General features: G+C 37.1%; 1 protein-coding gene across 2 annotated transcripts; it reads right to left on the reverse strand.

The window, feature by feature from the left end:
- Positions 1–1,177: 1,177 nt before the first annotated feature.
- Positions 1,178–16,609, reverse strand: LOC139856938 (agamous-like MADS-box protein FUL-L). Of its 2 annotated transcripts, none has more exons than XM_071845646.1 (9): positions 16,409–16,609; positions 16,097–16,306; positions 14,238–14,316; positions 14,021–14,085; positions 2,320–2,419; positions 2,149–2,190; positions 1,900–1,941; positions 1,528–1,658; positions 1,178–1,404 (listed from the first exon to the last, which is right to left on the reverse strand). In XM_071845646.1, the coding sequence occupies exons 2-9, from the start codon at positions 16,279–16,281 to the stop codon at positions 1,299–1,301; spliced, it is 750 nt and encodes a 249-aa protein (XP_071701747.1). In that variant the 5' UTR covers positions 16,282–16,306; positions 16,409–16,609; the 3' UTR covers positions 1,178–1,298. The 2 variants fall into 2 exon arrangements, with proteins under 2 accessions (XP_071701747.1, XP_071701746.1); XM_071845645.1 differs by having other exon boundaries at positions 1,178–1,410.
- Between the last annotated feature and the right edge of the window lie 685 nt (positions 16,610–17,294).

Here is a 17,294-nt window from a genome sequence, read left to right on the forward strand (position 1 = left end):
GTAAGACTAAAACTAACACAGCGTCACTTTTACTACGTCATCCACTTGGCAACGTATGTGACGCCCTTGACGCCCGGGCCGTCAGTAGGATATTTGACAAAAGTGTTAAATTTGTTTCAGCCAATCAGATTTCGCCACATATTTTTATATATTATTAATTAATATATTTTATACACAACTACCAATAATATTTTACCACATCACCCATTCACAAATTTAACCTTCAAATTTGATACTCCCCTTTATTTAACTTCATCTCTTGACCTTGACATATCACCAAAAAGTACATCACTTGCCTTTGACGTCACGCCACGGTTAGAAACAGTCTAATCAACAAGACCAATGGTATGCCACGTGGTTTGGTAACAGGACTTTTTTAAACCATTCTTCTGTTTGTGATAAAAGTACATGGTACATGCATGCTCGCTTATAGTACGAGGTACAGTTAAAAAGATGCTGTTTATGCATGTGGAAGGGGTAAAGCCACATAATTTTTCAATGTATGCTAGCGACTCTGAACCCTTCCCTGTACAGATTTGATCCTTAAAATTAGCCAACTTTAATTTCTGATGCGACTATATGTCCACATTTTTCGAGCAAAAATAACAAAAACTTTATAAACTAAGCCAAATTCATACAAAAGAAAGGGCCAATCTGAGAGATTACAAAGGAAATCATCAAGCCTTGCAACAAGAAAACACGAACTTTACCTACTAAACAAAGCTATCTGGAGACGAGCCCTGACCAAATAACACGTGAAACAACCAACATCTAACGCCACAACGATACTGCAACAACTAGAAAACAATACAAACCAATGCTCCAACAACTAAATAAAGCACAGCACAACATAACACAACACATCAACTAAACACAGGGACCCAAACCAATCACTTGATCCCAAACGTACGAAAGCTGATCGGAAACAAACTAGCGGCCACTCTTCTTGATCACCCCAGTTAAAGCTTTTTTTACCATGTTTAAAATTTACCTTATACTAGCTTGTGCCTAAGTCACCCCTAACTATAAGTCCACCTACTTGTTAAATTACATCATGCATAATCAACTCGTTGAAGAATAATTTTATCTATCTCATAACGATCTAATACTAGTAGTATTTAGTGGTAGAAATTCATATTGATCAGACTAACATATATTTATAGAACAGTGATTGAATATACTTTATGGCAGTGTAATATAAAATTCCATACATGAAAAATTAAGTCATTGGCAGCCTGATTACTCATTTAAGCATACCATTTTATAAACATATACTCAAATTAAGGTTGCCTTAATAATTATTCGTTAATGTGACGAAGTAGCCATGGGGGCATCATCCCAGCAGATATGGTATGAGCTCGAGCCGAATCATCCTGCCTTATAACTGATCCTCCATAAAATGGTCTATTACTAGAAAATTCAATACAAATTGAGTCCTTGGTTTAGTTTAATCAGCCGTGTAATTGCAATGAGTAAATGTAATAAATTTATAAAAATTAGGACACTAATTAGAAAGCTTATGCATACCTTCCAATTGCAAGAGGAACTAAGTGTGGCGTCTGAGTTGGCGGTGGCGGTGGTGGTGGCGGTGCCACCTGACGATGAGATAACGGAAAACCTGCATTCAGTTGCTCGTTGCTTTTCTCGTTCTCCTTCAACTGTTTTGGAGATTATACATGTGGACAAGATCAACTATTGCTTAATATAGGGTTCATCTTATCCTTTTTTTCTTGTGATTTAGTTTTATATAAGTAATAAGTAATTACAACATCAATTTATATCTTTAATCTATAGGTGCGGTGGTTACTTGGTTTATATCCAAGAAAGTTTCTTATTTTCTGTTATTATTATTATATAAAGTCTACACAGTTTGAATAGACTAAAAATTGCTATTAGTACCTTCTTAGAGAGTGCATTGTTTTGCTCTTGGAGTACTCTCTCCTGCCAAAACAAAGTAGAAAAGAATGAAGAAACTCATCATCACTTGAAAGACTTTATACTTACATTTTTGTTTTATGTGTAAAAATATAAATATAAAATTAAATAGATAACTACAACCAGACTTACTTTAATTACAGCAAATATTTAGCAAAATAGTGTTTGCCTAATCCCTTAAAAGACACTAGTAGTATAAGGTATGTGGATTACCTTTTTATGGAGTTCTGAGATGGACACATGCATGACTTGGTTCTGCATACAAAAAGCAGGATTTAACGACTTATATACAATTAACTTGATTTCTTGAACGCCATTACAGAATAATAATACACTAAACTGGAAGCAAAACAACATTAACATATATTGGGAGTGATTGAATACCTTTTTCGTTCGTACTCGTTTGAGAGCAGAGTCAAGTTGTTGCTCTATGCTTTGAAGCTCTCTAAGGTTTAAGGGCTCAAGGTCTTCACCAACATAGTGCCTACAAAAAAAGACAGATTACTAGATGCAAGACAATCAAAAGACTCTAGTCCTTGTTTATTTAGAGGGCAAAAGCATAACTTTAACAATTGAAAAGTAACTACCAATTATTTAGTTAAGAATAATATTAATTCTGAAAATATTATCTATTATCCATATATACTAAAACTCATGAGAGTTTACTCTACGCAGAGTTATTTTTGTCTTTTCAAAGGTTGATGTAACGCTCTGATTTTAGAAGCAAACTGGACCGGTGGCCTAAATTGGTCCGACGGTACAACAACAAGTTCTGGTGTTAATAGCTAAGGGTGGACCGGCGGTCCACATTTGCCTGACGGTCCAAACCCAGTTCAAGTGATAACATGTTGCACCTGGACCGGCGGTCCACATAGGTCCGACGGTCCAGCATGAGATTCAAGAATTTTGGCAGGTCAAGAGTGGACCGGCTGTCCACAGCGGGTTTTGATGCTAATTTGTAATTTTGTAAAATTGAAGAGGGCAATTTGGTCTTTTCACTTATGGACAGTTTTAAGCCCCAAAGATCAGATCTTATCCTCATTCTCACCAACCAAACCCTCTAGAGAGAGAGAGAGGAGAGTTCTAGTGAGAGAAATCTTGAATGGGTGAAGATGGTGGTGATTTCTACCCAAACTGGAGTGGATCTTGGTTTTTCTTGGTGTGTCTAGCTTCTTGGCTTTCTTTTGGTGTTAAGGTAAACCCTAGAACCGAATTTTGTTGTTTAATTTCCATCTAAGTTAGGGTTTGAGCTAGTGTTGGGTTATAAACCCCATTTCTCATAAAATTGGGGGGATTTTGATGTGTGATTTGGGTAATGCAACCCTAATATTGTGGGTTTAGAGTTAGATGATCGATTTAGAAGTATTTGTCATGGTTTGGGTGTTAATCACTAGGTTGTAAGTGTGTTAGTAATTTTGATATTCATAAGAATATGTGGTTGGTCAAAATAGGTGTTGACTTTGATTTGTTGTCAAAACTAAGGTTTGAGTTAAGTTTTGGTGAGTCAAGTGTGTAAATACTTGATTTATGTGTTAATTAGCATTTTAGAGACATAACCACTAGCCATTAGTGATTATGGGTGAATTTGACATAAGTCAAGTGTGGTCAAATGCATTATGGGTCAATATTGCGTATATTGAAAGATTTGGTGATGTAGTGTACTTAAACACTTGAATTAGTGTTAAGTAGTGAGTTTGGAACATAATTACTAGCCATTAGTGATTATGGGTCGTGTTGACTTGTATTAATGTCGTTAAGTGCAAATGGGTCGCTTTTGCACTTAAGGGTTATTTGGGTTGGTTGGAAGTCCAACGAGTATGCTCGTTGGCATGAGTTGAATTATCACTCATAGTGATAATGGGTTGCATTTGACTTGGCTTAGCGGTGTGTAAGTATGACCACTAGCTAGTTAGTGGTCCAGTGTCGTGACCTAGGTTTGGTCTATTTGGTGACAAGTATAACTTGGGTTAAATTGTACTTGTTAGAGTGGGCTTGGATTACCACCTGGAGTGGTAATTGGTTGTGTCCATTAAGTGTTAAATGGACGGGTTTTAACGAGCAAGGTGTGATCCCTCGGCTAAGGGATGTTTGTGTCGGGTTTTCTTTTAGAGAATGGTTATTTATGTGTATATTGTACCTATGTGTGATATAGATGGTTACTTGATCGGATATGAGGACAGAGATCATGTTATACATGACTTGTGCGGGCATTCCAAGGTGAGTGGAATAATTATACGTGTATGTATATGATTTATTTGCTTGTGTGGGGTGAACACGGTGTGAGTTTAAAGTCAAGGCGTATGACACCACATCGTGTTTGCGGCGTGAAATGTGGGTTTAAAGTCGAGGCGTACGACACCATGTTTTACGTGACGGGTGGGTTTAAAGTTGAGGCGTATGACACTACCCAGGGGTTAGTGATGCAAGGCGTATGTACACTAACGGTCGTTGTGAGTACCAATGGTCATTGTGAGTATCATTCTCTCGTTTGTGTTACGGTGTGAGCCCAGTGTAGGCAGCACCATAACATGAGTAAGGTGTGAGTCCAGTGTAGGCTGCACCATAGTGTGTTTATGGTTAACCATAGAGATGTGATTGCAGTATTAGCATATTATATTGTGATGATAGTTTGCTAATGGTGATGCTAGCTTGTTGTGCATTGTGGGTATTTAGCATTATACATTGTGATTTTATGCTAATTGGATTGCTAGCTTGTATGCAGTGTTTGTGTAAGTGAATGCAAGTAAGTAGATTATATATGTATATGTATAATTATTGCATTCACTAAGCGTAAGCTTACCCTCTCGTTGTTTACCTTTATATAGGTACCATTTGGCTTGAAGCTATCTAGTTGCTAGATTAGACGCTTAGGAGTGCTTGAGCTTATGACGGGGTGGTTTTGACTTTTCGTACTAGGATTGGGGATTTAGTAAATTTTCGGGATTATGCTCTTGGTATCGGGTTGGATTATTGTGTCTTAACCCGATTGGTTGCGTGTTAGGGTCGTAATTACCCCTTTTGTTATGTAACGGGCCTTTAAGGTTCCAATGAATGTTTTCAACTTGGTCATGTGTTAAACATGTGTTTTATTGAATAATGGACGTGTTAAAACAAGTTGCATGAGAAGGGATTTGATGGGGTTATTTGGTTTGGGTCGTAAGTGTTGAAAGTGTAACGAACGTTCAAATGTGTTATTTTTTTAAAAAAAATATTGTCGTTTTTGGTAAATCGGATTCGGGGTGTTACAGTTGACAAGGGTAATTCATTATTTACACATTATTTTCAAATTCGGTAATACTAAAAACACACAGCATACACTTTTACCTCATGACACCCTCGTAAAAATTGCTAATCGGGGATTAATCGATTACCATGTAGGTACTAATCGGCCAACCGTGGTTGACATTTAAACAGTATGTTTCAAAATTATATGTGTAAATATAAAAAGATACGACAAAAATAAATTTTAATATAATTGTCAGAAGAATATTAGACAATTAAGTTTTTTTTTTTTTTGAAAGGCAAAATAATTTTATTAATATATAAATATATGTACATTATACATCCCCGAAAAGTAACAAACATCCAACGATTATAACTACTAGACAAATGGAATTAAAAACCGACTATAAGTAAAACCCCCAGGAGAGGGGACTCAGCGAATCGAGTAGGGACACGAAGTAGTACACAGTGCTGATCGAGCAGCGACAAAGCATAAACTCCAAGGCCCGTTTAACCCCTGAAGATCTTGCCTTATAGAAGGTTAGCCACGAGAAGCATAGGGGATGCTGTGGGGTATTAGCCAATGCCCACTCTTGATGTAACAACGCAATACGAGCTCGGGTTAATGAGCCATTGTGACCATTGAATTTGAGCTTTCTTTATTCGACCCGAAATCCATTTAAAGGATGAAAGTTGGATATCCGCTAGAATTGAAGGTATGTCCCAGATTTGGTTTTGAAAGATTTTTAGGTTGCGATATCTCCAAATAGAATAACCGCAGACCCACTTGGTGGCTTCCCATATTTTTGAACCTATCGATGAGAGACTGGAGCTGCAGCTACTTGAAAATAAATCCGCGACGTTTAGTTCTGCCGGGGGAGAAAAATTCCACCATTTGTAAAAATCCAACCATATAGCTTTAACCTGGGGGCATGTGGCAAGAATATGTTCGGTTGTCTCGGACGAGTCTTGGCAGATATTGCAAAGAACCGAACCGAGGTCTAAACCACGTTTGTCAAGTTCGAGTTTAACTGGAAGTCGATGAAGTTTTGCTCGCCAAACGAAAAGTTCAACTTTTAATGGGACAGATCTGTTGCGTTTTGTAGGTGGTTTTACAGTTGAAGGTTGGAGACGAAGCATGTCTAAGTTTGCCGAAACTTGTTTGGTGAAAGAGTTATCCGAATCTGTTAGGGTGCAAAGCCACGAGTCTTCGGTAACGTTATTAGTATTCTGAGGTGGAGTAAAGTTCTCGATCAAACTTGATAGCTCCTCCATATCGCTAGCGCTTCTGCCCCTTGGAGAATGGAGCCAACTGCCATTGAATGAAAAGGATGACCCAGCTAAGTCCACCCGATCGAAGACGGTGCAACTTTTATCAGTATCAAGTGCAAATAATCGGGGGTATTTTTCTTTCAGAATGAAGCTCCCAAGCCAACGGTCGTGCCAAAAAGCTGTGCGTTTTCCATCTTTTAGAAACCTGCAAAAAATATGCGAAAAATCCCATCCAGCTTTCTCGAAATCCTTAGTGATATTGATGATGTTAAACCAAGTGGCACCGAGTTTCTTAAACCTGCAAAAGTCGTTAGTGACAAGCCCACCGTCCCTACCGTAAATACTAGAAATCACTTTAGTCCAAAGTGAGCAAGGTTCCGATTTGAACCGCCACCACCATTTTCCTAGCAAGGCTAGGTTTTTGGAGGAAAGCGATCCAATGTCTAAACCTCCCGAGTTGTAAGGTAGTAAAGTGTCATCCCATTTAACCCAACATATTTTCTTACCCGACCCGGACCCGCCCCAGAAAAAATTACAACGAAGCGATTCAAGTTGTTTTAAGATAGAGGACGGGGCTTTGAAGAGTGAAAAGTAATAAAGTGGAAGACTAGAGAGAACGGATTTTACCAATGTGAGCCGACCTCCGAAAGATAAAGTTTTTGATTTCCACTCCGCGAGTCGCTTTTTGAATTTGTCCACCACCGGAAGCCAATGAGTGGGTTTGTTCATCTTAACTCCTATGGGTAAACCTAAGTAGGTAAAAGGAAAATCACCCGCTTTACATCCGATTCTTAGAGCTATACTTTCCAAGTCCCCATTCGAAACACCAACACCGAATAGATTGCTTTTATGGAAGTTAAGTTTTAGACCCGAGAGATCTTCAAAGCACTTGAGAATTTTCATGGTGTTCAATATGTTGTGACGGGACCACTCACCAAAAAAGATGGTATCGTCGGCGTATTGTAAGTGCGAAATTATGACTTTTTCTTTACCGACTTCTATCCCTTTGAAATGCCCCGACAACATGGCACGCTTTACAAGGAGGTTTAAACCTTCCGCCGCAATTATGAATAAAAAGGGGGAGAGTGGGTCACCTTGCCTAACACCTCGTTCCGGGGTGAATTCACGGGTTGGGGATCCGTTAACGAGAATGGATATTGAGGCGGAGCTAAGGCATGCGAAGATCCATTTTTTCCATCTATTACCGAACCCGATATTCTCCATGGTTTCCATCAAGAAGTCCCATTTTAGGCAATCAAAAGCCTTTTCGAAATCTACCTTGAAAATGAAACCTTTTCTTTTTTGTCGTTTGAGTTCATCGATAGTTTCGTTTGCGATGAGAACCCCATCGAGAATAAATCTTCCTTTCAAGAATCCACTTTGTTCGAAACCTACGAGTTTATGGATAACCTTTTCGAGTCTCTTTGAAAGAACTTTTGCCACAATTTTATAGTAAGACCCGATAAGGCTAATGGGGCGAAAGTCACTGGGGGTTAGCGGGTTATGTTTTTTGGGGATGAGTGTGGTAAAGGAAGCATTACACCCCTTGGAGAATTCCATATTTGACCAAAACCAGTTGAAAGCGTTAACTACATCATTCTTCACTAACCACCAATATTTTTTGTAGAATTTCAAATTGAAACCGTCCGGACCGGGTGCTTTAGAGCTACTACAACAACGAATTGCCTCCCAAATCTCGGATTCACTAAAGGGGTTTTCGAGCATCTCATTATCATTGTCGTTTAAGATCTTTGATTGAAGGTTGAAAGAGCATGAAGAATCATTATTAGCTTTGAAGATGTTCGAGTAATGGTTGAAGATTTCATCTTTAATTGCGTTTGGTTCCTCCGACCAACAACCATTAATTGAAATGCCGAAAATATTATTTTTCGTGTTTCTCCTTTTGACGTAATTGTGGAAGAACTTTGAGTTTTCGTCTCCCTCAAGGGACCATTTGATGCGGGCTTTTTGTTTAAGCATTTTACATTTGATTTTCTCTTTTTCAATCCATGCTTTACGTTCGTTCAACCACGTATCCCTCTCGGTTTGAGATAAAATTCTGATCTGAGCATTCTTTTCCCACTCGCTAACCGAATCTGCTAGTTCTTGGATCTCGATATCGAGTTTACCAAAGTTTGTTTTGCTCCAATCGTTGAGTGCTTTTTTCACGTTTTTTAGCTTATTTCAAAGTATGCAATCACCACGGTTACCACCGACATGTAAATTCCATGCATTTGAAATGACTTCCACCGAACCCTTATCATCGAGCCAAGCGTTGAATACTCTAATTGGCTTTGGGCCAAAGTCGATGATTCGGTCTCGAAGAATTATTGGGCAATGGTAGGAGGTGAATCTATCCAAGGTGTTTGCGAAAAGAGTTGGCCAGATATTATGAAACTTGCTGGAGACAAGGAAACGATCTAACTTACTGAATTTTAAACCGTCTCCGCTGATTCTCGTGAACTTTTGGCCGCCAAGAGGTATTTCAATTAAACAGCACTTATTGATGAAATCGTTGAACATATCCGACCAGGGTTTGTTGAAGTCGCAATTTAATCTTTCGTCTAAACCTCTAACCTCGTTAAAATCCCCGCAAAGTAACCAAGGCATGTCTTTAAAGTTGAGAAGATTTTCTAAACTTTCCCACATTAGTTTCTTCTTGGCGGTGTTATGTGGTCCGTAGACATTGACAAAAGCTATTTCTTCATCGATACCTTTCCAATGTCCTTTGATAGTTAAAAAGAATTCGCCTTCGATCGCTTGATTGACATTAAAAACATCAGTGTTCCAGACTAACAACATCCCACCCGAGAAACCTACTGCATGTTTTTGTATGTACTTGAAGTTTTCAGAACCCCAAAAATTCTCTATTACTTTGTCTTCGATCTCACCACACTTGGTTTCCTGGAGTGCTAGCACCTGTGGTTTTTCTTGTCTACAGAGTTTTTGAATCCAATCCTTTCGATCATCCTGTCCAATACCACGAATGTTAAGAGATAAGATATTCATTATGAAAACAATGACTTACCGAGGGTTGGAGGTAGATCAACAATGTTGATCCGCTTTCCAACGAATGCCGATCTCTTTTCCGAGCTCTTTATGGTTGAGGCTGCCGATGGATCCCGAAGAGTTACCTTTCCTGGAACGAGAGAGACCATTGGAAGAAGCTTCATTGATGTGTTTCGATGATGTGTTTTTATCTTTCAATTTCTTTCGATTGTTGGTAGGGAGTTTCTTGATAGAGTTGAAAGCATCTGAGAGCTTTTGGAGATCAAGGTCAATAATTGGTGATTGGTTTGATGCAGCGTTGGTTGCCAAAACAGTGTCAGTGTTTAAGTTATGCTCGGGGTTGGGATTAGGGATTGTTGGGTTAACTGAGTTTGGATCGGGGATAGGTTCGGCAGTTGAAATGGGATTGTGAATATCATTACTGGGATTAGCTGCGGGTTGATCCGGGATATTAATAATGGGTTGGGTAGACTTTGGTGTAATAATGGGCTCAGGAATTGGGCTAGAGGGTTGATGAGGTGAATTGAGTTTAGGGGGAGTAATGGGCCTGGAGGTATTGATTGGGCTCGTCACCGTGTTAAAAATAGTTGAAGGGTCAGGGGTATTTTGGTTACCGTTATTCTCGACATTAATGAAGGTATCGGGAACATGAGGGGATTTATTGCTCTGTGAAAAAATCTTGTTAGTTTCGAGGCGTTTTGATTCGGAAGACAAACCGTTTGTTCCACCTTTATTGTGCTTTGTTTCGACCGGTGCCGGAGTATGACTGTTGCGATCAGAAAAAGAACCATGACCTTCAATGTTGACGTTATCGGAATCTGGATTTAGGGGCGGAAAGGAATCGTTCACCGATTTTATCCCATCATCGTTACTAGACGTGTAACCATCACTTTCACTAGAGTTGGAAGTATCATCCGACGTGTATGAATCCGAATCCGAGACAATTTCCACAATGTCGTTAGTATCTTCGATAACATGGACATAGACGAGTTGAGTGCCTACTAAAAGTCTGACATACCCACTAACAATCATTGGATCCCAAATTTTGATGAGGACTTTACCTTTAACAAGATTCTTAGCTTATAAAAGGTTGCAGTTTTGTGTGTCGAGGGGTTCTCCCCACCATAAAGCAATTGATTTGAAAGTGTTTTCATTCCAGCATATCGTTGGGACGCCTGTGATCGTGACCCAGGTGAGTCGACCCGGGGGGCTATCCTGGATATTCCAAGGTTTAAGGGAATCCAACCAATCACGAATGGGATGATTTTCATTCTCCAAAATATTGGTAACCACTGCTTTGTTGTTTAAGATTAGTAACACAGAGACTCCACCTAAATACTTAATGTTACAGTCGTGTAAACCCGCTGCAATGCAGACTTCTTCAATGCATTCAAGTGTTTCAATCTTCTTGACCACACCACCGATGGCGTTTTCAAGATATTTGACGTTGGTTTCGCAATCCTTTGCTTGAGTTACTCTTTTTGTTTTTGATTTTATTTCCTGCCCTTGTTGATGGATAGTTGGGTTGTCGATAATTACTTCTTTGAAGAGCCTCTCATCCACGTAAGAGTTGTTCATGAAGATCTTTTTGAAGGGTCTAGGTTTAGTCGGCAGTGGGTTTTGAGTTTGCTGCTTTGAGTTTCTCTCTTTGGCAATAAAAACTTTGAAGTGATTTCCATCGATAATAATGGTGTTTAGTTTTCTTGCCATGAATTCTTTGTCATTGACATCTTCGAATCGAACAAACCCAAATCGTTGGCCACTTTTAAGCTTTTTGAAGGGAACAAAAACTTCCTTAACGATACCGAATGGTCTGAAGATATTCCAAAGTCCAGCGATGTTTAGGTGTTCTGGAAAATTGTGAAACATAAAAGAGGTGAGGTTCGATGGTAGGTTTGAGTTGTGTTGATGTGATTTTGGGGTATTAATCTTAATCGGCGATTGATAGGTTTGATGGCCAGATCCATATTTTTTGATCAGATCCTTCGCCTGGGAGATGGAGGTATTAGGTATGATGTTGGGATCGTGCAAGAAGAGATGGTTAGAGTTGCTCTTGTGTTTTGAGATGGATGTAGATCGTCTTTTTCGGGTGACCTCGACCCATACACCTTCTTCAGCTGCAGTAGTTGTTGGAGGGTTATTGTGATTGTTGACGGCGGGTATTGGTGGCGGTGGTGGGAGATGGCTGTCGTTGTTGGAGGTGAAGGGTGGAGGTGGCGGTTTGTGGTGGTGACCGTCGGTGTTCTTTGGTGGCGGTGGGGGATTGGGGGTGAAAGGGGAGGTAGGGATTGGGAGCATTGTTGACGGAGTTAATATATTAATTACCATAAACTCATTAAGAATCAATGATGAACTAGTTAAATAGCATATAGAAATTACGGGGAAATATACCTCGTAAGAAGAAAGCCCAATACAATATACAATACAATTATTCTGATTATCTTAGTATCAGACGCCAAGGATACCACGACCCAAAACCATTACCACCCTAATTCTAGCAGCTGCTGGCACTCTAAGGCCTAAACCCTAGTCATTGTTGACATAAATCGCAGCATGCCGCCACTCTACAAGTCTAAACTCTAGCCATTGTTGACACAGATCGCAACTACTACCATGGTTAATCTCACAGCCTTCACCACCACTAGATAAAACATCGCATAATTCCCACAAATTTGGATTTACACTTTTTCTAACCAACTATGGTTATTGGAAGGTTATGATCCATCCGTTTAAACAAATTTACCGACTTTACTAACCTTAGCCTAAAACCTAAACAAAGCAAACCTTACAACGAATATTCGTTTCACACTCTCTATCCTCTCTCCAAACCTACCGCTTTTACTATTGTTAACAAAGATCCTAAATGCACAATGCCATGGCTGAAGATTATTCAACATTGGTACGGAATGACACTTCAATATGTTACTTTATCTCGTCCCGATATCACCTTCGGGGTAAAAAAAAAGTTTGTCAATATATGCATTCACCTACCAATACTCAGTGGTCTGCTACGAAACGTATTCTTCTCTACCTACAGGGGGCACGACTGATTATGGACTTCGTTTTCAACGCAACTCCGAGATCACTCTTCACGCCTACACTAACTCAGCTCACAATTCTCTAACCAACTTTTCTGATGCAGATTGGCCTGGTTGCATAGACGACCGTCGATCCACAAGAAGATATGCTATATATATTTGAGATCAAATATAGTCTCATGGTCGGCACATAACCAAAAGACTGTCTCTCGGTCATTAACCGAAGCCGAGTACAAAGCCTTATCTGACACAGTTGTCGAGCTAATGTGGCTACAAGATTTACTACTTGAACTTCAAGTTACAATTAAGAAAGCTCCCACTATGTGGTGTGACAATCTTGGTGCCACATACTTGTCTGCGAATATCATTTTTCATGCACGTTCAAAGCATGTTGAAGTAGACTTCCACTTTGTTCGGAAACGAGTTGCACAACAGAAACTTTCATTTCAGTTCATCACCACCGAGGTTCAGATTGCGGATTTCTTCACCAAAACGCTGTCATCATCAAGAATTATTTTGCTACGATCCAAGCTACAGGTCTTTCCCCGGCCTCAGCTTGCGAGGGAATATTAGACAATTAAGTTACATCTAGTATATGTATTTATAGAATAGGGATTGGAGTGTAATTATATATATACTCGATACATACAAACCCCTTAGCCTTATTCATTAATACAATATACGACACAATTATTCTATCATCGTTCAATTACTACAAAATTCTAAATTATATTTATATTAATATGTTTATCAGCTTTGACCAATTTTGACCAACTATATGCGATTTTGACTCATTGACTGTCACTGAGCTATTAATTAGAGGGATTTTGAAAAATCTAATCGGTCTGGCTTCTATCAAATGATAAATCGAGATTTTTGAATATCCGGATAATAGAAGAACCATAATCCAACTACACGCAATTTGAATGCTAACTGACGTGACTTAATTTATTTAAGATCTCATGTTCATGTTGCAATGAAATTTTAGTTTGAAGATCTCATCATATCCATTACCTACTTTTGCTAAACCATGGCACAACGACGTTTTTAGCCATTATTGGTGGGTACTAGATCATGACAGTCATTCAAACGCCATAAGATGTTTGAGGTGATCAAATGAGATGATGAGAACAGTAAAAAAAAAAAAAAAAAGTTTCCTAGATAGAATAATTCAAACTCGGAGCTAGAGTCCGCAATGAGTTAGGAATATAGCATAAGTTAAAGATCACGGAGTCCCTCATAATCTACAGCTAGAGATACAGAATCAATTGTTTAAGTGGATTATCATATGATCATGTCATCGTCATAGTTTACATTTAATTGGTGTTTGATTTCTTGTGTATGCTCTAAAAACTCACAACTCTTTTAAGCCCTATATATTAATTATAGTTCATAGAAATATTATAATTAGTTAGTTATTTCGACCACTACTCATTATCTATGGCTCCCAACATACTCAATTTCAATTCATGATTAACATTATTATTCATAACATGTTTAATTTGTTCCATAGCAATTGAGTCCAAACTTCAAAGTATACTTACCTTATGTTCTTTTCTAGGACTTCAATCTTTGTCCTGAGCTTAGACGACTCAAGTGTCCAATTTCCCTGCAGAGAATTAAAACCAAATGATCAATGATCGATAACAAGATCACTTCTTGCAAAGCTATGTATCTTTTTTGGATTGAAACAACAAATATCGGTTTAAAAGGAAAAGTTAAATTAATACATTCGTATAAAAAAAATTATATAAGCCATACATGTGTTTCTGCTTCAGGAGCAGTAAGCAACTTTTCTGCATACGAGTATCGTTCATATCTTTCAAGAATTGCATCCATACTGTTACAAATTAAATAAACAATTGTCATAGTTATTGTCTAGAGAATGATATACATTGAAAAGAAATTCGATTTTATCCAGAAATAGTATACTGTACTGTAGTTACTATCTTTGTCACAGTTTAATTGAATTTAGTTGTAAAATTGAATGTTTAAGATATGTGAAAATGAGTTTTCTTATCCAAATCCTTTTTATTACTTATCAGTAGTTACTTATCTTGTTACTAACGAATTTGACTGTCATTGTGTGAACAAAACTAGCTATCACTTTGAGGTTGAGGGTTCGAGTCATGTTTAGGACATTTCGTGGTGTATATATTCGTGTTAGTATTAGGTAGGTGGGTGAGTTTGACTTAAAAAAAAAAAAAAAAAAACCAACTAGCTATCACTTTTGTACATTGTATATATATAACGACTATATAAGGTTAAGTGTTAACAATGGGATAATATATTTTTTTCATAGTAATGTACGAATCGCTAAAATACCATCCCGCAAAATGATGATATTCTTAAAATAATATGTACAAAAACATTATTACTTCTTTAAGAGAAGGTTGTTTATTTTGGTTTTGGACTTTTGGTTGTGTGAAGTTTTCTTGCTAAATGCCAAATGGGTTTTCGGCATTTGAGCTTAAAAAACCACCAAGATTGCTAGATTTGGTTTAAATATTTCTGAGAATTGAAGTGTATTTTGTATATGTAACTTATACGTACTCCTTATTAAACTAATGTTAAGCAATTAGAAAATTCTCAATAAAAGTAATTAATCTAGGTGTACTAATTAATTGCCCTAGCTATATACAGTATTTACCTTTAATTTCATGCACGTATTCTTGTGGGAAATTGTGTTTGAACAGCCAAGAACTTAAGGATTTCGCAAGTACTAGGTTCTTTGAAGCATGAGTACTGACCAGTCCAGTAATTTTGTACCCACATTAACCATTTTCGATTTTACACACAAAATTAAACCATAAAAACTGAAAACTCTACTTTAAACTAAATTATTAAAATTATTAATTTTTTATTACGTAAATCATTAGATAAAAGATTAATTAAATAATATAACAACATGTTCAACCTTTTAGAAATCAGATTTGGGTATGTTTTTTATCTCACTGAGTACGTGGCAAAGAGCTAACCCATATATGATCCATATGTTGAGTCTTCAATCCCCCCCTCCCCCCCCCCCCCCCCCCCCCCCCCCCCCAAAAAAAAAAAAAAAGTAAAAAAAAAAATAAAGGAGATCAGCAGCCGAGCAGGTAACAAGAACAGAACAATTTTGGCATGATTAACATGTTTATTTGTTTTGGAAAATATTGACAACATAAGGTTATGTCTAATATTTTACCATAAAACATCACCCACCTCTGTAACTAATTATAGTACTTCTCTTGTGATATATGCTTTTTATGTCAATATTGATTGATGCGCACATCATAACTACAAACAAATCAATCAAGTACATTTATATACATACATTTACCATAAGATTTAAACTACATTAATACTTTTGTGCAAATTAAGATTAGTACAGTTACTATTTTATGAACTGATTATCTTATTTACATATAGCATGCAAAATAAATCTTAAGGGTGAAAAAAAACAATGAAATTGAAGATGAGTTTAACAAACTGAAAAACTGAAATTGATGTACTAAATTTTAAGTTATATATTTATATGTTAAGAAAATTGATTGAGATTGAGTTTAACAAACTGAAAAACAAGAAAAGAAAAAAAAAAAAAAAAAAAAAAGAAAAAAAAAAGAAGGTAGCAGATCTACCTGGAATGAGTGGAGTACTCAAAAAGTTTTCCTTTAGTAGAGAAAACAATAAGAGCAACATCAGCATCACACAAGACAGAGATCTCATGAGCTTTCTTCAATAAGCCTGTTCTTCTTTTAGAAAATGTTACTTGTCTGCTAATCTTGTTTTCAATTCTCTTCAACTGCACCCTACCTCTTCCCATTTGTTTTTATTCCAATTCCAAAACCCTAAAAACCATCAAGTACAACAATTGTTAATATAAAAATTGAATCTTTTTGAAAACCCAGAAATAATCAATGATCAAAATTTAGTTTCTTGATTCAAGTTACCTTCTTTTAGGTTTACCAAAGAAAAATTAAATCTTTTTGATCGATCTTGATCTGATTATAAGTACCTTTTTCTTGGGATTTTACAGAATACCTAAAAAGATGGAAACTTTGATAAATATGGGTTTATGTTTACAAAATTTAAAGAGGAAACAGAGGAATATTTAGTTTCTATTTTGGTGTATACCCATGACTTGATGAAGAAAACTGTTATGTGTGTTTGGATTGAAAAGTTTAGTTTAAGTTTAAGAGACAGAAAGAGGAAATATGAGTGGTTGAAATACTATCTTGGTAAAAGGTATACATAATCTTAAAACCATGCTGGTTTTGGATGATGTGTTGTCGAACTGTGATTGGTTCGTTACTTGTATGCCATTGTTGTCAGCATTTATGGCGCATGTATCTAGGTTTGCACTATTTCAAATTGGATCCACTGATCTGTAAATTAACCTTGTGAATTTGATAAGTGAGAGCCTAGAAAATTACTAGTACTAGCTTAAGAGTTTTTTTTTGTTTTTTGTTTTTTTTTACAATAAACATAAAGTACAATAATTATAAAAGGAAATTCAAATTTCATAAAACAATAAAACAAACAGGCAAACTACAAACCTAAACCGAACGGTTCTACCAACATGAACACGGTAAAACTTAAATGACTAGGTAAATAAAAATCAAGCCTAAAACGCTAAACATGATAACTTAAGTAACAATGGCACTAAAGAAAAAAAAATTAAATAAAGAACATGACTTTCTTTATTTGCTATGAGCAGTGTTGTAAATCTCTTTATTTCTCCTTGAGATCTCGTTTTTATAAGAAAACCGAGACGAGATGTCCATCTCCCGAGATTTCCCAGTCAACAGGGTCAAACTTGGTCAATAGGCAAAATTT

The sequence above is a fragment of the Rutidosis leptorrhynchoides genome, chromosome 7 (genome assembly GCF_046630445.1).
Source record: "Rutidosis leptorrhynchoides isolate AG116_Rl617_1_P2 chromosome 7, CSIRO_AGI_Rlap_v1, whole genome shotgun sequence".
NCBI classification, from domain to species: Eukaryota; Viridiplantae; Streptophyta; class Magnoliopsida; order Asterales; family Asteraceae; genus Rutidosis; species Rutidosis leptorrhynchoides.

Coding starts and splice junctions, on each gene's coding strand:
- LOC139856938 (XM_071845645.1), bottom strand. CDS start 16,281: ATGGGAAGAGGTAGGGTGCAGTTGAAGAGAATTGAAAACAAGATTAGC. Junction 14,317..16,096: donor GAGTACTCCACTCATTCCAG/GTAGATCTGCTA, acceptor AATTTGTAACAG/TATGGATGCAATTCTTGAAA. Junction 14,086..14,237: donor CTCCTGAAGCAGAAACACAT/GTATGGCTTATA, acceptor AATTCTCTGCAG/GGAAATTGGACACTTGAGTC.